Source organism: Myotis nattereri (genome assembly GCF_964212035.1).
Source record: "Myotis nattereri genome assembly, chromosome: 12".
NCBI classification, from domain to species: domain Eukaryota; kingdom Metazoa; phylum Chordata; class Mammalia; order Chiroptera; family Vespertilionidae; genus Myotis; species Myotis nattereri.
In genome coordinates, this window is record NC_138087.1 from 82684345 (window position 1) to 82705283 (window position 20939).

At 69.6% G+C, this 20939-nt stretch overlaps 4 protein-coding genes across 6 annotated transcripts; 1 reads left to right on the forward strand and 3 right to left on the reverse strand.

Annotated features, from left to right (window-relative positions):
* Positions 1 to 2285: 2285 nt before the first annotated feature.
* CLIC3 (chloride intracellular channel 3) lies at positions 2286 to 4258 on the forward strand (the record flags this gene model as incomplete). Its single annotated transcript, XM_081102901.1, has 6 exons — positions 2286 to 2394; positions 3226 to 3335; positions 3405 to 3530; positions 3645 to 3751; positions 3831 to 4006; positions 4100 to 4258. The coding sequence occupies exons 1-6, from the start codon at positions 2359 to 2361 to the stop codon at positions 4256 to 4258; spliced, it is 714 nt and encodes a 237-aa protein (XP_080959027.1). The 5' UTR covers positions 2286 to 2358.
* Positions 4259 to 4950: 692 nt separating this feature from the next.
* PAXX (PAXX non-homologous end joining factor) lies at positions 4951 to 7409 on the reverse strand. 3 transcript variants are annotated; one of them, XM_081103736.1, is made up of 7 exons: positions 6681 to 7409; positions 6546 to 6606; positions 6285 to 6334; positions 5569 to 5759; positions 5419 to 5484; positions 5201 to 5285; positions 4951 to 5115 (listed from the first exon to the last, which is right to left on the reverse strand). In XM_081103736.1, the coding sequence occupies exons 1-7, from the start codon at positions 6806 to 6808 to the stop codon at positions 5076 to 5078; spliced, it is 621 nt and encodes a 206-aa protein (XP_080959862.1). In that variant the 5' UTR covers positions 6809 to 7409; the 3' UTR covers positions 4951 to 5075. The 3 variants fall into 3 exon arrangements, with proteins under 3 accessions (XP_080959862.1, XP_080959860.1, XP_080959861.1); XM_081103735.1 differs by having other exon boundaries at positions 4957 to 5111; XM_081103734.1 differs by having other exon boundaries at positions 5419 to 5759.
* Positions 7410 to 8865: 1456 nt separating this feature from the next.
* Positions 8866 to 12598, reverse strand: PTGDS (prostaglandin D2 synthase). Its single transcript, XM_081102871.1, has 7 exons — positions 11532 to 12598; positions 10802 to 10953; positions 10593 to 10669; positions 9983 to 10093; positions 9757 to 9858; positions 9282 to 9307; positions 8866 to 9009 (listed from the first exon to the last, which is right to left on the reverse strand). Exons 1-6 carry the CDS (start codon positions 11643 to 11645, stop codon positions 9282 to 9284), a joined length of 582 nt encoding a protein of 193 aa, XP_080958997.1. The 5' UTR covers positions 11646 to 12598; the 3' UTR covers positions 8866 to 9009.
* A 3923-nt stretch (positions 12599 to 16521) lies between these two features.
* On the reverse strand, positions 16522 to 20836 carry LCN12 (lipocalin 12; the record flags this gene model as incomplete). Its single annotated transcript, XM_081103192.1, has 5 exons — positions 16522 to 16562; positions 18085 to 18186; positions 18335 to 18600; positions 20213 to 20343; positions 20723 to 20836. The coding sequence occupies 5 exons, from the start codon at positions 20834 to 20836 to the stop codon at positions 16522 to 16524; spliced, it is 654 nt and encodes a 217-aa protein (XP_080959318.1).
* Between the last annotated feature and the right edge of the window lie 103 nt (positions 20837 to 20939).

Genomic DNA, 20939 nt, shown 5'->3' on the forward strand with positions numbered 1-20939 from the left:
AAACTCGAGAGAGAGCGTGTCGACCGTGTGTGGCTACAGCTCTGTCACCGTTTTTATGCTCGAGGCCCCAGGCTCGGCCGCGGGAGCCCTCGCCGGCGGCTTCATCCCTTCGGCTGGTCCCAGGCCTGCGTCCGGACACGGCCACTTCTCCAAGGAGTTCTGGCTCCTCTGGGGGGGGTCTTGTTTGGCGCCCCTTCTGGGCTCCCGGGCCTGCTCCCGGGGCCCCCTCAGTGGGTGGAGCTAGGAAGTACCTGCTGAGGCCCTGGCGCCACCCCAGTGCCCCCCACCCCCCCACCCCGTCCCAGACGAGCCTGTGCCCCTTTCAGAGCAGAGCCATTGGGATGCTGCTGGGCAGGGCGCCTGGGGGGCTCGGGACCGGCTTCTTTTCTTTATTATTGTTATTGTTATTGATCTCGGAGAGTAAGGCAGAGGGAGAAGAGCATCCATGATGAGAGAGAATCACTGAACAGCTGCCTCCTGCACACTCCACGCTGGGGATGGAGCCACAACCGGGGCTTGTGCCCTGACTGGGAATCGAACCCTGACCTCCTGGTTCATAGGTCCTGCCAGCCGGGCCAGCAGCACACACTCTAGGCCGGGAATCGAACCCGAGACCCTTTGGTCCTTGGGTGGCGCTCTAACCATCGTGCTCTCTCTGGTCAGAGCCAAATCTTCCCCTTTTTTTTTTTGTTTTGTTTGTTTTTTAAATATATTTTATTGATTTTTTACAGAGAGGAAGGGAGAGAGATAGAGAGTTAGAAACATCGATGAGAGAGAAACATCGATCAGCTGCCTCCTGCACATCTCCCACTGGGGATGTGCCCACAACCCAGGCACATGCCCTTGACCGGAATCGAACCCGGGACCTTTCAGTCCGCAGGCCGACGCTCTATCCACTGAGCCAAACCGGCTTCGGCCAAACCTTCCCCTTTTGTAAGGACAGCCGTGACCTCGCTTAACATGGTCCCTGTTTCAAAGACCCCCATCTCCAGTACGTTGCACCCGAGCTGCTGGGGACTCGGATTTCCGCGTATGAACTCGGGGGCAGCGTCCGGCTCGAGCCCCGCGGACCCCCCCGAGACTGAGACGCAGGAGCCGTCCCGCAGCTGAGCGCCCCCCATCCCCGCCCCCCGTGAGTTCACAGGACACCTGGGCTCACTCCCAGGCGCTGACACGGTCCCCAGGGGGCCTCAGCCACGCCCCCGAGCGTGTGGCCGCCACGCCGGCCCTGCAGCCTGACCTGGTTCTGGCCCGTCCGCGGCGGGTGTGAGCGCTGCTCCCCCCACAGGTGCGCGAGGGCGTTTGTTCCCCCAGGACGTGCGGAGCGCAGGCGCAGGGCCGGGGCTGGGGGCAGGAACACACCGGGCGGGACCCCCTGTCGCGGAGGGGCCCCGACACCCCAGCGGGCGGAGGGGAGGCGCCGAGGGAAGCCGGACCCGAGCTCCGCAGTGTGTCCGGGTCGGCCCCCAGGAGCCCGAGCCCGTGGGGTCTGGGAAGGGGCCCCCAGACCTGAGTCCCATAGGGGCTGTGGCCCAGGGCAGGCGAGCAGCCCGGGCAGATCCCGCTCTCGGCCACTGGGTGGCGCTGGGTGTCCCCCCACCGGGAGCGCTGGTCCTGGGGCCACCCTTTAGGGCCTGTGGGGTGGCGGTTCCCAGACCCCCCTGAGGGTGGGAGGAGGGCCAACCCCATGGTCAGGGGCCATGGCTTCGAACCCCTTCCTGTGAGGCTGCGAGGGAGAGACCTGCCTGGCTGCTTGGTGGGGTCAGCCGGGTGGACACTGAGCCAGGCGGGTCTCCCCAGGGCACGGCTCGGCTGGGGGCCCCACCCTGGGCAGGGGGGTCTGCCCGATGGAGCTCAGTGGGTGGAGGCACCCTTTCTGGGGGGCTGACCGTCTTGTAAGGCAGGCAGATAGGGAAACTGAGGCTGGGGCCAGGCTGATCGCTTCTCCTGCCCACTCCCCAGCTTTCTGGGCTGGGGGTCCCCGACTAACACGGGGATGTTCATGGGGGGGAGGCCGGGTGTGTGTGTGTGTGTGTGAAGATCCAGAGCTGCCCCCTCCCAGGCTGACACCCCTCTTTCCCGGCCTCCCAGTCCACTGGTCATGGCCTCTACCCCCCTGCACCCCCATGAGGCACTCAGACCCCAGCTGTGCCCCCTGCCCCAGGACCAGCCCTCCCCCCAGTTCCTCCCAGGCCACACCCTCACGCTTGGACACGGCCTGCCAGCCGCCAGCACCCGCCTCCTCCGCCTCCCAGGTGACTGCGGGCAGGGCGGGCCCTGGGCCGGGAAGGGGGGGCCAGGCAGGAACCTTAAAGAGCTCCCAGGTCCCGCCCACCGGCCAGCACTGTGGCTCCCACCATGGCCGAGACTGCCAAGCTCCAGCTTTTCGTCAAGGTGCCAAGGGGCGGGGGAGGAGGGGGGTGGCTGGGGTGGGGGCTCAGGGCGGGGTGCTCTGTGGGTGCCACTGTCTCGGGGGACAGAGGGCTGAAGGGTGGGTCTCCGTGGCAGTGTCTGCGCCCTTTCCCCTGGGGTGGGTGGGCTCAGGCAGCCCTACGGGGGCTGAATAAGATGGGGTTAGCCTGAGGGGAGAAGGGCCTGTGAGTCCTCCCCAAAAGGGGCAGGGGTGGCCCTGTCCCAACACCCACCTGGGTTCCTGGGCCGGGCCAGCCCCTCAGCAGGGAGGTGCCGAGCAGGCAGCCAGTGGCCAGGCCCGAGGGGAGCTTGGGGTCGGTGCCGGAGGAGGGGGGCCGGGCAGCCCCACTGGTGCCCAGACCGTGGTGCCCTCCACGGAGCTGTCAGGCCTTGGCACCCTCCCACTTTCGGGCACTGGGCGGCTGGTGCCGCAGCCTCGGTGCCCAGTTGTCCTGTGAATCATTCTGAAACCAGCTCCCTCGGCCGACCCCACCCTGAGACCAGCCTGTGGGGCTGGAGCCCAGGGCCCCGGCCTCTACCCAGACTCTTTAGATCAGGGCTGAGGGCCAGGCCCCAGAGCCAGGGTCCCACCCCTGCCCCGTGCCCACTTCCACCCAGGCCCGTGCCTGCTCCCAGCCTCCCAGCAGCTCTGGGGCCCTCCCTCCTCCCAGGGACCACGTCAAGGGCCCTCACCGGCCACTTGCTGAGCTCTGGCCCAGCTCCAGCCTCTTGGCAGCGGAGGCCAGGCCCCACCCGTCGGGGGCAGGGATCCTGGTGCACTCTCTGCTCTGACGCCCCCCCCCACACCCGCAGGCAAGCGAGGACTGTGAGAGCGTGGGCCACTGCCCCTCCTGCCAGAGGCTCTTCATGATCCTGCTCCTCAAGGGCGTGCCCTTCACGCTCACCACGGTGGACACCCGCAGGTGAGCCCCGCCCCAGGGACCCTGCCGGCCGCTGCCCCCCGGGCCACTACCCGCCCCCTGTGCCCACAGGTCCCTGGATGTGCTGAAGGACTTCGCGCCTGGCTCCCAGCTGCCCATCCTGCTCTATGACGGTGATGCCAAAACGGACACGCTGCAGATCGAGGAGTTTCTGGAGGAGACACTGGGGCCCCCCGAGTGAGAACCCCGGCTCAGCAGGAGGGGCACCCCCAGGACAGAGCCCGGGTGGGCGCTGTGGGGCTGGGGCGGGGGGCAGTACAAGGGTCTGACCCACCCCTCCCCCCTTCCCAGGTTCCCCAGCCTGGCGCCCCGCTACCGGGCGTCCGCCACGGCGGGCAACGACGTCTTTCACAAGTTCTCTGCCTTCATCAAGAACCCGGTGCCCGAGCAGGACGATGGTGAGGAGGGTCAGGAGCCTTGGCGAGGGTCGGGGGGGTGTGGTACCTTCCAGGCCGGGTCCTCACCCAGCACCCCCAGCCTTGTACCAGCAGCTGCTGCGCGCCCTCGCCAGACTGGACGGCTACCTGCGGGCGCCCCTGGATGACGAGCTGGCCCGGGAGCCGCAACTGCACGAGTCTCGGCGCCGCTTCCTGGATGGGGACCAGCTCACGCTGGCCGACTGCGGCCTGCTGCCCAAGCTGCACATCGTGGACGTAAGTGCGATGCGGGCTGGGCGCCGAGGGGGCGGGCGGGAGAGGCTGCCCCGGGGGAGGCCCTGCCCACGCTGGCGCCCACATCACCCGCAGACGGTGTGCGCGCACTTCCGTGGGGCCCCCATCCCCGCCCAGCTGCGTGGCGTCCGCCGCTACCTGGACAGTGCGCTGCAGGAGAAGGAGTTCAAGTACACGTGTCCGCACAGCTCCGAGATCCTGGCGGCCTACCGGCCCGTCGTGCACCCCCGCTAGTGCCCCTGCCTCTGCCGCCACCTCCGCCCGCTCATCCACAGCCCCACAAAGCCACCTCTGCCCCAGGGAGCACACCTGCACACCCCAGGGACCAGAAGGCTGAGGTTTTGCCTCCCCTACGCCCCCACTGCCGCCCCCACTGCCGGCTGCTCAGATGACAGCCCAGAGTGACAGGGGCTGAGACTGATGGGGGGGAACAGCCCATCCCCCATCCATCGGGGATGACGGGACTGGATTGGGCTCCCAAACCAGTCAGGCCAGGGCGGAGGGGCAGGATGGCCGAGGAGGGTGGGGAGCAGAGCCCAGCCGGAGCACCTCAGGGCTCCCAGCCAGTGGGTGGGGTGGCCCACATTCCTCAGCCCCACCCCAGGCAGCAGGCCACCCCCATCTCTCGCAGGACCTGTGTGCATGGTACGGGGTCCTCGAGGCCATGCCCTGCTGGGTGGGGGAAGAGGGGTGTGCCCCAGGGGGTGACGGAGTTCCAGGCCTGGGGAGCCCCGGCCCAGCCCTGCATGGCCCTCAGCTCCTGGGCTGGCCGGGCTGTGGCGGCCGGGCCGGTTGGAGAGGTTGGCAGCTCCGCCACCCGGGACGGAGAGCCTGACACCTCTGTTTACCGCCTGCGCCCACACCCAGGGGGCAGCCAGCAGTGGGGGGCATGCCGGTCCCTCTCCCCAGCCCCCAAGAGCCAGAGCCTCGCGTGACCAGCGTTTATTGGGTGGGGGAGGGGCTTGCTCTGCGGGGGAGGTGGCGGGGCCTCGGAGGCTGCCCCTCTTCTCACGGGCCAACTCCTGGCGGGACCCCACTCTCTGCGGCAGGGTCAGAGGTCATCAAAATCGACGCCACTGGCTGGTTTCTTACTGGGAGAGAGGAGGGGGGGACGTTACGGGGTGCAGAGGGAAGGGCTGGGCCTTGGGCAGGACAGGGAGGGGCAGCGGGCGTCACCTTTTGAAGCCGGGGTTGATGAGCGACTCCCCGGGGCACCGCCTCCTGACCCCAGGTCCCGGGCAGCCTCTCTGAGACTCTGGGTCTGGGGAAAGCAGATGGAGGGGCCTGAATGCAGGGGGACCCCAGGGCCACCACCCCCCCTCCACGCAGACAGGGAAACCGAGTCACAGAGGAATGGGCACGGCCCCGCCCCAGGCCCCGGTGAGAGGCCTCACCTGGGAGGAACTGAGGGCCCCCCGGCCGCGGGCTCTTCCTGGGGCTGTCGGCTGTCTCCTCTGCAGCTGCGAGGGGAGGGAGGCCAGGAATGGAGGCACCGGCAGGGGGAGCCCAGGGAGGCTGTGGGGTGCCCGCCCCGCCCCCCCTACCTGCCAGCTGCCGCTCCAGGCTGCACACTCGCTCCGCCAGGCCCAGCGTCAATGCCTGCAGCCGGGGGGCCGCCTCTGGGCCCGGCACTTTGGAGAGCTCAAAGTCCAGCCCCGGGGCCCCCCCAGAGAGGGTCAGGGACGCCCCATCCTCCTGAAGAGTGACAGCCACGGCTTGCCGCTGGAAGGCTGCCCTGGGGCGGGAGGGGCTGAGTGCTGCGGCCAGACCCAGCGGCCACCGCCTGGCCTGCCCTCCCTCCCGCCTGGCCTGCCCTCCCCGCCGGCCTGGCCTGCCCTCCCTCCGGCCTGGCCTGCCCTCCCTCCCGCCTGGCCTGCCCTCCCTCCCGCCTGGCCTGCCCTTCCCACCGGCCTGGCCTGCCCTCCCTCCGGCCTCGCCTGACCTCCCCGCCGGCCTGGCCTGCCCTCCCTCTGGCCTGGCCTGCCCTTCCCACCGGCCTGGCCTGCCCTCCCTCCGGCCTGGCCTGCCCTCCCTCCGGCCTGGCCTGCCCTCCCTCCCGCCTGGCCTGCCCTTCCCACGGCCTGGCCTGCCCTCCCTCCCGCCTGGCCTGCCCTCCCTCCGGCCTGGCCTGCCCTCCCTCCCGCCTGGCCTGCCCTTCCCACCGGCCTGGCCTGCCCTCCCTCCGGCCTGGCCTGCCCTCCCTCCGGCCTCGCCTGCCCTCCCTCCGGCCTCGCCTGCCCTCCCTCCGGCCTGGGCTCACCTGAACCGGGGAGCGATGTCCTCTGCCGCACTCAGGCCAAAACGGGCTTTCTGCGGGGGGTGGGGGGCGTCACCGTCTGCACGAGGCCCAGTCCCCCCAAACCTGCCCGACCGAGAGCCCCCAGGACCCCAAGCCAATCTTAGGGCGAAGCCTCAGAGCCCGGGCGAGGCGTCCAGACCCCCGGGGGACCCAGCCCGCCCCTCCACCCGCGGGGGGTCCGGGAGGTCGGACGGCCCAGCCCGCCCAGGACCCGTTACCCACGAGGGCCGCCAGGCTGCCGGGCGGGAAGCAGGTGCTCCAGAGCTGCGCGGCGTCCGTCACGCTGCGGGGAGGGACTGTCAGCGGCCCCGCCCGCCGCCCGCCGCGCCCCATCGCCCCGCGGGCCCCGCCACTCACTAGAGGCTGAAGCCGCCGGGGCCCTCGGCCCCGCCATCCTCCTCCTCGCAGTAGCACACGAAGCGCGGGGGCCCCGGGCCCGGCGGTAACGTGCAGAGCGGCACCGGCAGCGGCGGCCGCGCAGACATGCTCCCTCCCAGGCACAGGGGCCCGGCTGCGCCTGCGCGGGCGAGAGGCCGGGTGGGGGCGGGGCCTACACTAGTGGGCGGGGCCTGGGCGGGGCCCGTCAGACCTCAGACCGCTCGGGGCAGGTGGAGCTTAGGGCGCGGAGGGGCATTCTCTGGGCGGGGCTGAGTCATGAGGCGGCGACCAGGGGGCGGAGCTATCTCAGGGGTGGGGCTATGGGCGGGGAGGGGCGGGGTTTACTCGCGGGGCGGGGACTAGGGGCGGAGTTATATTAGGGGCGAGACTACGCCGCTGGGGGCGTGGCTTAGTGCGCGGGGCGTGGCTCCGGTGGGCTGTCGGAGCTGGGGCTGTGCAGCGCGGTGGCCCTCACTCCCCCGCGCGCCCGCCTTCCCCCGTGAGCCCGGGGTTCCCGCCTTCGCGTGCAGATCCCCGGCCCGGCCCGGCCTGTGCCTCTTCGCCCCTTGCTGGTCCCAGCGGCCTCTCCGTGGCCTCCACGCCCAGTCTCTGGCCTCCGGGAGGTATTTCTCACGTTGTCCTTAGATACAAACCACAAAGCTTCCAAAGCTGCACAGCCCACAATACAGATGTGAATAAAGTACGTTAACCAGCGCCCAAGGCTTCCTGCACTCGCTCATCCCTCCTCCCGGCGCCACTGAGCCCGGAGTCCCCACCAGGACGCCCGGCAGCCAGCACTGCCCAGGGCCCCAGCCCGCGGCCCCATCAGGGAGCCCTGCCCACCGTCCCGAGGAGGCCACTGGATCCGATGCAAATGGCCACCACATGGAGAGCGGGCTGAGTCCTACTGGCCTGCAGCCTGGCACCCGCAAGGGGCCTGGGTCCCCTCCTCCTGTGTCAGGGGCCCCTCGGTTCCTGCCGGCTCACATCTGGCCTCACACTGCCCAGGTCTCAGGCCTGGCCCAGGTGGGCGCGTGGGGTCACTCACGTGGAGTACCCCAACTTGAGGGCCAAGTCGCTGTGAGACCACGGGCATCTTCCTGCTGTCCTTGGCGTCCAGGAAGCCCGGGTCATCCGACATCACCCCAGCCATGTACCAGATGCCCTGGGACTGGAGGGAGGGTCCCGGGAGAGACATAGGCAGCCCCCTGCCCGAGTGCACCCTGACCTGAGGTGAGGGCAGCCCCGACCGGCCCCCACCGAGGGCCTGAGGAATTGAGGGGCCTGCTGCCTTGGGCCCCGAACGCCTGGGGGCCGGCTCAGTCCAGCCTGACCACACCGTCTTTGATCCAGAATCAGCTCCTATGGGAGAGGGCGTCCCGGAGGAGGGGCCCACCTGGCTGGCATCCAAGTCAGCCTGGACGGGGACCTGGGCCTGGCCTGGGGACACCCCGCACAGGGCGCACAGGGAGCAGGGCCTTCATGCCCAGGAGATGTCCTGGGGCACTGGCTGGCCCCCTGGCAGGCCCACTGGGATAGGTCGAGATCAGGTTTTGGCAGCGAGGACCGGGCCCACTTCCGGCGCTTCCTCCTGGGGGTGGCCGGATGCCGTGTGGCAGGGGCAGGTGCGGTCCTGGCAGGCCCTCGGGGTGTTGGCCCCCGTCTTCAGCTCAGGCACAACCCCCCACTTCCCTCCTCCAAGGAGCCCTCTCAGAAGCTCACCCTCACCTCTGAGCCTCACAGCCCCGGGTGCCGTGCAGGGCCCGCTGAGCTCTGCCTGGCTGGGCCTGTGGGCAGGCTGGTGCTGCTGCACGTGTGGGGACAGGCAGGGCCCAGGACAGGGGCCTGAGCATGCGCCCAGCCAGGAATCTGGGTGAAGCAAGTGTGAGGGGCAGGCTGGGCGGGGACCACACCCCTGCAGGGGCCAGGGGCCTGGGGCCGGGCAGACAGGCAGGGCTGTGCTCTGAGGCCCACGGGGTGTGTGGGGGGGTGCTGCGGGCAATTCCCTGGAGCTGTGCTGACCTCTGACCTACCCCCCCCCCGCCCCCAGGGTGCCCTGCAGAGCAGAGCGGGTGGGGGAGTCAGGATCCCAGGGAGCGGCCAGAGCAGGCCAGGGCAGCGACAGAGGACCGACTCCAGGACAGACAGACAGGAGCCAGGCGGCTGAGTTGCTTCTAGATTTTATTGTCAGAGGCAGGATAAAGCCGAGGGGGCGGAGTGGTGGTCGGGGAGCCAGAGCTGGGGACTTGGGGTCACGGAGAGGATGGAGCAGGGCGGGCGGCCAGGTCCTGAGGGCTGGGTCACCTGCCTGAGAGCAGGAGGGAAGCTGGAGCAGCAGCCCTGCCCCAGGGTCTGCAGCCCGCCCAGCGCCCAGCGCCCAGCCACCCAGGCAACAAGGGAGGGGAAGCCCCTCAGGGTCTCCTGCAACCTCCCCACCAGATCCCGCCCAGGTCCCAGCTCCTCCTGCCTCGCTGAACCCCAGGGGAACCCCCACCCCCTGGGACTGGCCCCTGCAGGCCAAGGGCCCCCCCTTGCACGGAGGGTGGGGTGGTGGGGGAGGCCAGCCCGCAGCCCACTCACCTACTGCTGCTCCTCCAGGCACTTATCTGCCAGGAAAGACGGAGGGAAGGCGGGTGGTCAGGGCCAGGGTCAGGGCCACTCCCCCACCGCAGCCCCGGGGAGCTGCTGACCCCCCAAACCGTGACTCCATCACTCCCACCCCTCCCCCAGCCCCTGCCAGACCAGCTGCCTGACCCCCAAGGCCATGGGCACTGGGCCTCCGGGAGCCCACGTCCCAGCCCCAGTGGGCTGCTGCCCCGGGTGCCCACAGCACCTGCCCCCACCGGGCTGGAGACCCCTGAATCCTGGGGGCCGGCCGGGTGCTTGTGAACCGGGGGGCTGCAGGCCATGGTGGGGGGCAGGACAGTGGCCCCCACTGTGTAAGCCACGTGGCTGCTCAGCGGGCGGTCTGGCCAGATGACCTCCGACCCTCGGCCTCCCGGAACCGTCTGCCTCTAATCTGACTGCACCCCCTCCCGGGGATTAGCGCCCTCACCCGTCTTCGGCAGGAAGACAATGTCCTCCTCTGTGAAGCCCTTGGCCCGGGCGAAGGTGGTGAATTTCTCCTTCACGGCAGCCCGCGGGGTCTGGGTGCGGCCTGGGCAGGACGGAAACGCCAGAGGTCTCGGCGCTGCCCCCCTCCGCGTGGGCGCGCCCCGGCCCCTCCCGGGGAGGCCTGAGGCCAGGCTGGAGGGCGGGGGGGGGGGGGGGGGAGAACGCACTGTAGAGCGTGGCCATGTGGAAGCCGTGGTCTCCGGAGCCCGCGGCGTAGAGCAGAGCGTACTCTCCGTAATCCGTCTCCTCCACCCACACGTCCTGCGAGCTGCCCCAGTCTGGGGACAAGATGACCACAGTGGGCGAGCCTGCCCGACCTCTGGCCTTGGGAGGGGGTGGGAAACTCCCCTCTGGCTGCCTTCCCCGCCCTCCCCCTGCCTCCTGCCTGCACAGCCTGGGAACTCTGCCAGGGGCGGGGGAGGGGGCCCCCATGTTCCCCAACCAGGATCCTGGGGGGCAGCAAACACGCAGGCTCAGAAAACGAGGGGTCAGGATGCAGCCACCAGCCCCCTGCTGGTCGGAGGAGGAAGGAGACCCGGTGGGAAGCCATCCTCCCGGGAGAGGTTGGGGTGCTGCGTGCCTGCCCGTCCAGCAGGGTGGGGGCCACAAGGTCTGGGGAGACCCCACCGGGCAGGACAGGGCCCGGCAGGACTGGCTCCCGGGTAGGTCCCGGGTTCTCTCCCGAGTAGGGCCAGGTCCAGGCCAGACACTGGGAGGGCCTGCTCGGCTGGGGTTCACCCAGAGTCACCCACAGTGCGTCCCCAGGGCCCCACTCACGGAGACTCGTGTAGCTGTAGCAGCCGGGGGGGCCCGCTGGCCGCAGCAGCAGACTCCGGGTCTCACACCGGTCTTTCCTGCGGGCAGGTCACCTTCCATCAGGGTCAAGTGTGGGGGGTCCCTGGACGGCAGCCAGCCGCGGTGGGGCAGGCTGGGCCCTGCGGGGAGCTCTCGGCCCGCCGCCCCGCCCCCCCGCCCCCGCGTCGCACCTGAGGAAGGTGGTGGTGAGGTTCAGGACGCCGTCCCCTTCCCCGGGAGAAGCCGGGGCCACCACGGCTGAGCACATGGACAGGGCGGCCTTCTTCTCCCGGAACCAGCTCGTGTTGGAGGCGAGGCCCGCGGTGAACCAGCGCCCCAGGAACTGTGGGGAGCGGCCCCTGCCCAGTCAGCCGGGACCCTCTCAGGCCTACGGGGGTGGGCACCCTGCCCCTCCATGTCCCGTGTCCAGTCTGCCCCACCCCAGGGCAGGCCTGGTCCAGCCTCCTCTGCCCAGCTCTGCCCAGTGCAGCTCCTCCCTGGAGCGGGCAGCAGAGGGCGCTGGGCAGTTTCAGGGGGGTGGCCACTGGGTGTCTGCGACACTGGACATTCCGGGGAAGGGGCGCAGGGCGGGCGGGAGGACCAGCACCACCGCGTCCATGGGTGTCTGTGGCTGCCCTGTGGGCCACCCCTGTCTGCGTCCCCACAGCCATCCTGGGCCCCAGGTGTGGAAACTGCGTCGGCTGCCCTCGGCGTCCTGAGCTCCGAGGGGGGACTATTTGGAGGGGTGGCTGGCGTGTCTGCGTGTTCCGTGTGACACTCGTGGACACGGGCGGGGGACACCCATCTCCTTCCTGGGGGAGGGGCAGCCCTCTTCCCAGGGACACAGCCCGGGGCAGAGAGCACCCCCTTCCCTCCACAGAGCCCTGTCCGCCTTGGGGACCGGGAGGGGGAGCGCCTCACCTTGTCCTGTTGGAAGTTGGGCTGCACGGAGGCCTGGGCCTGGGCCGGGGTCTGCAGGACGCCCAGGGCCCCCAGCAGGACCAGCGCCAGCCACAGGGTGCGCGGAGCTGCCATTCTCCCGGGCTGAGCGGCGTCGGAGCCTGGTGCCAGCAGCGTGGGCCGAGCGGGGGAGGCCGGCAGGACTAGCAGGAGCCCTGGGAGACCCCTATTTATGGGCCTGGCTTGGCCTCCGCCCAGGGCCAAGGACAGCCCACGAGGCGCGTGATGCCGGGCGAGCAGGATTCGGTGACCAGCCCAGCGGCCGCTCGCCCCCCGCCGGCTTCTTATGTAAGAGACTCTGATCCGGACGGGCCAGGCCCTGCCCTGGGGGGCTGGGCGCGGGCAGAGGCCCCTCAGCGCCAGCCCCTTTTCCAGAGCCAGAACCCCCCCTGGAGCCCGGACGGGGGCAGGGGACCCTCATCCTGCCCCGGGGGCATCCGGCCACTGCCCGCCTGGGTGTGGGATGTGCTGGAGGTTGGGGTGGGGGGCCCCCCCTGCCACCCCCCGGAAGCAGAGGTGCCGGGTCCTGGCACTGCCTCCTCTCATAGCACAAGGCAGGGCGACGCTGAGGGTGGCCGTTCCCAGCCGGGGGGAGCCGGATGTTGGCCTCTGAGGAGCCCGCGGGCGGCCAGCGCAGGGGGAGGACGCAGGGGGCTGACCCGGGCGCACCCCCAAGGGCAGCCAAGAGGCATGTGAGCTGGGCTCAGCGGCCCAGCAGAGATGAGGCAGCCATTTCCCTGAGCGGCACCTGCCGGGGGAGGGCTGGGGGAAGGCGGGCGCTCGCCTGCTGCTCTGGACCCTGGGGTGCAAGGAGCTGGCCTTGTCCTCAGGAGGGTCCCCCAGGCCAGCCCCAGGCCAATCCGCCTCTGCCAGGGGCTGGAGAACAGCCAGGGCCAGGGTGGGTGGTCCCAGCCACGGGCAGGTCCCTCCGCGGGGCTGGCCCTGCAGGGCCCGCTGTCTCCATCCCTGGCGGCTGCTTGCTGGCCGCGCAGGGCCTGCTGGCCGCGGGTGGGACACGCAGCAGCTTCACAGAAGAGTCCCAGGGTCTAACTTCACAGACACAGGCTCGGCCTTCGGGCACGGCGGCTCCGGAGACTGGCTGACCTTCGCCCGGAAGACCAGCTGGACAGGACCAGGCGGCACACACCAGTTTGCCCAGTTTTGAGGCCCTTGTCGGAGTGGGCCCTGCGGGTCTGCGCACAGAGCCCTTCCCGCCCCCCGCCCTGCATCTTGCTCTGCTCTCCTCTCCCTCCTTCTGAAACCCGGGCCGGGCCCTGGCGTGCGGTCAGCTGGTTGGGTGTTGTCCTAAGGTTGCCGGTTCGATTCGCTGTCAGGCGTGCAGGGGGCGGCCGTCGGTGTCGTGCTCTCACATCCCTACTGCTCGCTCTCCTTCTCCCTGGCTCTCTCTCTAAAAACCAATAAAAAGTCATTAAAAAAACAAAACCCCGTGCCCGGGCCGGTTGGGAAGATGGTCTTCGGGGTGGAGCCCCCTTCTCCGCAGGCTGCCGGCTCTGAATAAACGCCTTCCCTCCCACCAGCACCTGCCTCTCCTTGTTGGCATTCCAAGCGGCAGGGAGCCAGCCCTGGGCTCAGCATCCCAAGGGCAGGTCCACCTCTGTGGTCCCGAGGGCCCGGCCAGGCGGGGAGGGAGCCCCGCCCGCAGGGGGTTAAGAGAGGGCCGACATCGCCGGGACCCGGAGCCGGGAGCTCCGGAAGCCGCCACCCACCCGTGGTGGCCTGGTGTTCCTGCCGGTCCCGCCAGGCACCCAGTGTTTATGTCTGCTGGGGGAGGGGCATGGGGACAGATGGAGCGACAAGGACGGGTCCGCCAGGGCCAGGCCCCGGGGACAGCTGTGCCTGGACATGGCCTGGCCCTGGGGGAGGGAGGCAAGATGCTTGCTGGGCCCCAGAGGAGGCTGGGCGAGAAGAGGAGTGAGGACAGTGGGGAGGGGATGGGCCGCCCCCCCCAGGCCTGGCTCCCCCCAGCTGGGACCCCCAGAGCCTGGGCATCAGGCAGGGGTGGGGCCGCGATCTGGGTGGGTTCCTGGCTGGAGGGATGGGGTAGCAGGCAAGGAGCCGAGGGCGGGGGGGGGGGGGCGCCTGTCCTGCTTGGGCCTGGCCAGACACAGAGGAGCGCTGCCAGGTGGTGACAGGCGGGTCTGCAGTGGTTCCTCCGCCACCAGATGGGGAAATGCTGGGGGGGCCCCCCTGCTTCATGTGCTCCCTCCCCATCCCCAGAAATAAGGTCGACCAGGGATCGGGGCTCTGAGCATCTTTATCTGCAAAACCATCCCTGGAGAGTGAGGTGGCCAAGCCCAGACCACGCCCAGGTCACGCCCAGGTCACGCTAAGGCCACCCCCACTCTGTCCTGAACCCCAGCAGGCTCAGCCACTGCCATGAGCTGTGCACAGACCTGGTCATCCCCAGATGGCACTGGGAGGGCCTCTTGGGCACCTGGACCCCTGCCCACGCTGCCCTGGGGAGGGGCCAGGCCAGTGGAGGGGCACAGGGAGCTGGGGGTGCTGCATGGCCTCTGGGACCTGGAGACACACCGGCAGCAGCCCCTGGAACCCCAAGGTCTGGGAGATGAGACCTGAGCCCCTGAGATGCAGGTGGAGGCGGATGTGTGTGGGGACCAGAGACAAGGCCCGCTGTGACCCGGAGTGGGGTCTGCCTCCAGGGGACCCCAGGCCCCCCCCCACCCCCGCCAGCCCCGGGGCAGGGGGCAGCTTGGCCAGCCTCCGTGGGGCAGCCTGGGACCGTGCTGAAGGGCACAGTGGCTTCGGGGTCACTTGCTGCCCAGGGTCTCAGAGTCCTGGCCGTGGAGGGGGTGGAAAGTCCCAGCTCCCACGAAGCCGGGAACCTGAGAAATAAAACTTCCTGCAGAAAAGCTTTCTTCCTGCCAGACATTCCTCCGTCCAGCGGGAGCTTCCGACCACACACAAAGAGACAGTGTGTCCCCAGCAGAGGCGAGGGGGGCGGGCACCTGCGTGCAAATGCCTGTGTGTGCACGTGTGTGCATGCCTGTGTTGTGCATGTGTGTATGCACGTGGGCACGCATATGCATATATATGTGTGTGTGCATGCATGCATACGTGTGTGCGTGTGTGTGCACGCACGAGCATGAACAGTGGAGGCAATGTTCCCATGTCCCCCATCAGCCGGGAAACTGTAGCTCCCACCTCGGCTGGAGGCGAGTGAGGTGAGGGGGTGGGTCCGAGGCAGGCACAGGGTCTCCTGACCGCCCAGCGAAGGGGGTGGTGGCCTTGGGCCTGTGGAGACACAATCAGGCCAAACTCCCCGTGGGGACAGGAATTTGATCGGCCGCTGGGCGGGCGGCGGGCGTGGGGGGGGATCTCGGCGGGACCCGCGCTGGTGGTGTTTGCACAGGTGCCTGGCCCTGCCGGCTCCGAGTGGACGGCTGCCCGTGCCCGCAGCGCTCGTGAGACATCCCAGCTGAGTCCGCATTTCAGAAATGGACACGACACGGGCTTTTCTCAGAAAATCAAACCTGAAGCGATTCATCGCCAGCGGCTCTGCCCGGGAGAGCGGTGCCCGCAGGGCCGTGTGGGCGGGCCACGCAGGAGGGACCCCGACGTGGGCCAGGCCCGGGACCGGTTCCGCTCGGCCCCGCGTGTCTCCATAGACTTGACCCAGAAGCCCAAGGCGTGACGCCCAAGGCGCTCGGAGGGGCGTGGGGTGCAAGAGCAGCAGACACCCCGTTATGGCCACACTGGGGCTCGGGATGGGCCCGCCTCCCGCCAACCGAGGAAAGAGCAGGAAACATGTCCGCGGAGAGACCGCGCCCCCACGTGCACAGCCGCATGACCGACAGCCGCACGCGGGAGCAGCCGTGTCCACGGACGGAGGAGAGACGGACAAACACGCGGCCTCCCGCAGCCGGACACTGTGTAGCCACGGGGGTCCTGCCACCGGCCACACCGGGAGGGCCTGGGGGACAGGCCGTGGGATGCACCCGCCACAGGACCATCCGTGGGACCCACTCCGAGGAGGTCCCTGGAGGCGTCAGACCCACAGGGGCCGGGGCCAGGGCGGGGAGGCGGGGCCAGGCCTGGGAGGCGGGGCCGGGGCGGGGAGGCGGGGCCAGGGCCTGGGAGGCGGGGCCAGGCCTGGGGGGCGGGGCCGGGGCAGGGGAGGCGGGGCCGGGGAGGCGGGGCCGGGCCGGGGAGGCGGGGCCGGGGCCTGGGAGGCGGGCTGGGGCTGGATGGGGGGGCGGGAGGGTGTTTCCTGGGACAGAGTCGGGGTGGGAAGAGGGAAAGTTCTGGAGAGGCTGCCCCGCACACACCGTGTGAATGTGCCCGATGCCACTGAGCTGTGCCCTCAAACACGGTGAAACGGTTAAACAGGCCCGGCCGGTGGCTCGGGGCTGAGAGTCACCCTATGAACGGGAGGTCACCGTTGGATTCCCCATCAGGGCGCAGGCCCAGGTGAGGCTCCATCCCCAGTCGGGGGTGGGGGGGGGTGGGGGGGTGGGGGGTGGGCGTGCAGGAGGCAGCTGGTCCATGATTTTTCTCTCATCATTGATGTTTCTCTCTCTCCCCCTCCCCCTCCCCTTCCTCTTTCTGAAATCAATAAAAAAAATAAAAAGGGTTAAAATAAGTAAATTAACAAACTAATAAGAGAAAATGATGTAATAAAGGAATTAATCCTAAAAGAGAGGGCACAGGACCAGCTGTCAGACAAGGTGAACCCCCAGATGCCACCGCCGCATGCTCCCCCCACCCCCCAGGGCTCCTGCCACCTGCTGCCACCTTCCCACCCACGTGGGCGGGATGACACCATGTGACCTCTGGGGGGGCAGGGGGGCGTCCTCCGAGAAGAGCTCCTCTGTGCTCGGCCGCCGCGGAGGAAATGGCCAGCGTCCCAGCCACAGGCTCGTGGGCTGTTTCCTGCTGAGTGAGGGCTGGGCAGGGACAGCCTGGCACGGGGTCACTTGGTCGTTCCACAGGTTTTCCGGTAGCGCGCCCAGTCTGAGGGGAGACAGCGGCTCAGGACCAGGAGGGCGGGAGTGGCCGCTTCCCAGGGAGCAGGAGGGAGGAGCAGCTGATCCGGGAGGGGCTGCGGTGGGAGGAGGGCCCAGGTGGGAGCAGGTGGCCCAGGAGGAGGGGCCCAGTGGGAGCCGGTGGCCGGGAGGAGGGGCCCAGTGGGAGCCGGTGGCCCAGGAGGAGGGACCCAGTGGGAGGAGGTGGCCGGGAGGAGGGACCCAGTGGGAGCAGGTGGCCCAGGAGGAGGGACCCAGTGGGAGCAGGTGGCCCAGGAGGAGGGACCCAGTGGGAGGAGGTGGCCGGGAGGAGGGACCCAGTGGGAGCAGGTGGCCCAGGAGGAGGGACCCAGTGGGAGCAGGTGGCCCAGGAGGAGGGACCCAGTGGGAGGAGGTGGCCGGGAGGAGGGACCCAGTGGGAGCAGGTGGCCGGGAGGAGGGACCCAGTGGGAGCAGGTGGCCGGGAGGAGGGGCCCAGTGGGAGGAGGTGGCCGGGAGGAGGGACCCAGTGGGAGCAGGTGGCCGGGAGGAGGGGCCCAGTGGGAGGAGGTGGCCCAGGAGGAGGGACCCAGTGGGAGGAGGTGGCCCAGGAGGAGGGACCCAGTGGGAGCCGGTGGCCCAGGAGGAGGGACCCAGTGGGAGCAGGTGGCCCAGGAGGAGGGACCCAGTGGGAGGAGGTGGCCCAGGAGGAGGGACCCAGTGGGAGGAGGTGGCCGGGAGGAGGGACCCAGTGGGAGGAGGTGGCCGGGAGGAGGGACCCAGTGGGAGGAGGTGGCCGGGAGGAGGGACTCAGGTGGGAGCAGGTGGCCGGGAGGAGGGACTCAGGTGGGAGCCGGTGGCCGGGAGGAGGGACTCAGGTGGGAGCCGGTGGCCGGGAGGAGGGGCCCAGTGGGAGCCGGTGGCCCAGAAGGAGGGGCCCAGTGGGAGCCGGTGGCCGGGAGGAGGGGCCCAGTGGGAGGAGGTGGCCGGGAGGAGGGGCCCAGGTGGGAGCAGGTGGCCCAGGAGGAGGGACTCAGGTGGGAGCCGGTGGCCGGGAGGAGGGGCCCAGTGGGAGCCGGTGGCCGGGAGGAGGGGCCCAGTGGGAGCAGGTGGCCCAGGAGGAGGGGCCCAGTGGGAGCCGGTGGCCGGGAGGAGGGGCCCAGTGGGAGGAGGTGGCCGGGAGGAGGGGCCCAGTGGGAGGAGGTGGCCGGGAGGAGGGGCCCAGGTGGGAGCAGGTGGCCCAGGAGGAGGGACTCAGGTGGGAGCCGGTGGCCGGGAGGAGGGGCCCAGTGGGAGCCGGTGGCCGGGAGGAGGGGCCCAGTGGGAGCAGGTGGCCCAGGAGGAGGGACTCAGGTGGGAGCAGGTGGCCGGGAGGAGGGGCCCAGTGGGAGGAGGTGGCCGGGAGGAGGGGCCCAGTGGGAGGAGGTGGCCAGAAGGAGGGCCCAGTGGGAGGAGGTGGCCGGGAGGAGGGGCCCAGTGGGAGCAGGTGGCCCAGGAGGAGGGGCCCAGTGGGAGGAGGGCGCAGGCGCTACCTGGGATGTCTGGGAAGACGATGTTGGCCTCGGACAGGCCCCGGGCTTTGAGGAGGCAGAGGAATTTTTCCAGCGCCTCAGTCTGAAGCGCCCACGCTCTGACTGCAGCCCAAGAACAGTGTGGCCTTAGCCCTGGGGTGGCCCGAGCGGTGGACACCCCGCCCGCTGGTGTGGCCCCAGGCCCAGCACATGGCCACTGCCCCCCCAGCCCCGCCAGCCGCGGGGAGGCTAGAGGACGGGAGGGGCTCACACAGCAGGTGGACCCTGAGGATGCTGCGGTGGCTCGACCGCCTGCGGGAGCTCGTCAGGGCGAACGTGCTGTAGTCCGTTTCGTGCACCCACACCTCCTCGGTGTCGGTCCCGAGCTCTGGGGGGCACAGCCCGGTCAGGGGGTCCCCCGCCAGCGCCCCTGCCTTCCTCCCGCCCACCGTCTCACCCCTGCTCTTCTCCACTGAGAACACGCCAGGCTGGGCTGTGGGAATCAGTACATACGACCAGGAGACGCAGCGCTGGCCCCTGGGGGAGAAGGCAGAGGGGGCAGGTTCCGGGGGCCGCCGGCCGCCTTGGCCCCACGCGGGTTTCCCACGCAGGGCGGGGGTGGTGAGCAGGGCCCGGCCGGCTGGGGCTCGGCTGCCCTCCCGGGGGTGCGTGGCCACCTGTGCCTTTCAGGCCACCTGCGTCCCCTGGGCAGCCAGGCGTGAGCTCTGCCTCCTGTCGGCGTGGCTCACCCACCCCCTTCGCAGCCTCTGCCCCGTCCACCCGCCAACCACGCCTGTGGGCCTGGAACGGGGGTGCAGTGAGGAGACAAAGAGCCCTCTCTGGGGGGGCCCTGGGAGAAGTGGGGGAGGCGGTGTGGCTGCCTGTGCTGGGCCCTGTGCCTCCTGCACCCGCCAGGCCGATGGCCTGGCCAGCAGCGCAGGGCCGTCTGCAGGGAGCTGCTGGCGCTGCGGAGTGGCCGGTGCAGCGGGGCCTGCGGTGGGAGGCGGCTGCCCAAGGGCTCCGGGTTCCCTGCCCCCCTTCATCCACCTGCAGCCGGAGCCCAGCTGGTCAAGTCAGGGGCCCCGGAGTCCCAGGGCCGTGGGGGGCCGTGCTCCCGGGTGGGTTGGGGCTGGAAGCCGAGGGCAGCCCCTCTTGGCCCCTAGGGACACCCGGCTCCACAGGACACGCCAGCCTCGCGTCGCTTCTTGCTTTACGTCGGAAGGACCCAAACAGAGGCCTTGGGGCCTTTCCTCCTCTGCGGCCCGGCAGCCGGGCAGGAAAGGCTGCGGCCCCCACAGGGGCTGCCCATCAGGGCCCCCTCTCCTCCATGGGGGGCACTCCATCCGGGCACAGCCCCTGGTCCAGGAGGCGCACATGACTCAAGAAGACCCATCGGCCCTGGCTGGTCTGGCTCAGTGGATAGAGGGTCAGCCTGCGGACTGAAGGGTCCTGGGTTCGATTCCAGTCCAGGGCATGTGCCCGGGTTGCAGGCTTGATCTCCAGTAGGGGGCGTGCAGGAGGCAGCTGATCCATGATTCTCTCTCATCACTGATGTTTCTTTTCTTTTTTTTAAATGTTTTTATTGATTTCAGAGAGGAAGGGAGAGGGAGAGAGAGATGGAAACACCCTCCTGGGGTTCATCCCCCTGGCACATGCCCTTGGCCGGATCGAACCCAGGACTCCTCAGTCTGCAGACTGACGACGCTCTATCCACTGAGCCAGACTAGCCAGGGCATCACTGATGTTTCTCTCTCTCTCTTTCCCTCTCCTTGTGTCTTTGAAATCAGTAAAAATTTATTTAAAAAAAACAACAAAAAAGACCAAGCGGAGCTCATGGCCTCGCTGGCCTGGAGGCGCCCTCTCCTGGGCCGGGGACCCTGAGGGTGGTTGCTCAGGCCACTGTCCTGTCCTGGGAGGTGAGAACCTGCCTGCACAGGGGTGAGGAGCAGGCAGAGCTGAGAGGGGATCTGGGCTGCTGGATCCAGCCGAGCCTGAAGTCCATAAGCCCTTGGGCTGAGTCTGTGTTCTGGCGAATGCCCCCCCTCTTCAGGGTCACCCCCAGGGCTGGGTGTCCCACCATTAGGAGGCCTCAGGGGACCTGAGCTGCGGGGCCGTTGGCTTCCGGGCACAGGCCGGGACCCTCACTCACCGGATCATGGCGTAGGTCACCTCAAGCTGATTCGTTTTATTTTTCTCGAACGTCGCGGTGAAAGGGCTCAGCAGGGACCTGTCCGCCCGGCTGTGGGTGCTGCCCGCCAGGCCCAGCACGAACCACTCCCCCTGAAACTACAGGCAGCTGGGCTGGCAGAGCCCAGAGGCCGAGCCCCCCTGCAGGCTGGGCCCCCCCGTGGGCTGCACCACGGAGGCTGGGAGCTGGGGGCCCCTGGGGCCGGCAAGGCGGGGACCCTGGCCAGCCGCGGCCTCTCTGAGGGACTGGGGTGGTCCCTTCGCGGGGACCGTCCCGGCTGCAGCACGGGGTGCGGACCCCGGCGCGCTGGCCTCCGGTGGAGCTCAGGGGTCTCTGCGGGGAAGGGGGGTCTGAGAGCCGGTCCCCGTTTGTGCAGGGCTGGCTGAACTGGACCCCCAGGCCTTGCCCATGCCAGCAGGGCCTGCCTCTCCCTGCATCCTGCCCGCTGCCGCCCCCTGGCACCCCTCCAACCTTGTCCACCTCGAAGCCCTGCATGATCTGGATGGTGGTCGGCCAGAACTTAGGCGGCGGGGTCATGGCCTCCAGCAGCGCGAGCAGCACCCACAGGGCACACAGTGGTCCCATCTGGCCGCTGAGAGAAGCAGCCACGGGTGCTGGCGACTCAGCTCCCCTCCTAGGGGCCCCGCCCACAGCCCCCCTGGGTGTGCAGCTCCACCCCCAGGCCTGG

What these genes read in the sequence shown, in the direction of transcription:
- PAXX (XM_081103734.1), bottom strand. Translation starts at nt 6,808, where the DNA reads ATGTCTGCGCGGCCGCCGCTGCCGGTGCCGCTCTGCACGTTACCGCCG. An exon ending in GACATCGCTCCCCGGTTCAG is followed by an intron (nt 5,760 to 6,284) that starts GTGAGCCCAGGC and finishes CTCCCGCCCCAG; the next exon opens with GGCAGCCTTCCAGCGGCAAG. An exon ending in ATCAACCCCGGCTTCAAAAG is followed by an intron (nt 5,116 to 5,200) that starts GTGACGCCCGCT and finishes CCTCTCTCCCAG; the next exon opens with TAAGAAACCAGCCAGTGGCG.
- PTGDS (XM_081102871.1), bottom strand. Translation starts at nt 11,645, where the DNA reads ATGGCAGCTCCGCGCACCCTGTGGCTGGCGCTGGTCCTGCTGGGGGCC. An exon ending in CTCACCACCACCTTCCTCAG is followed by an intron (nt 10,670 to 10,801) that starts GTGCGACGCGGG and finishes ACCTGCCCGCAG; the next exon opens with GAAAGACCGGTGTGAGACCC. An exon ending in CTACAGCTACACGAGTCTCC is followed by an intron (nt 10,094 to 10,592) that starts GTGAGTGGGGCC and finishes TCTTGTCCCCAG; the next exon opens with ACTGGGGCAGCTCGCAGGAC.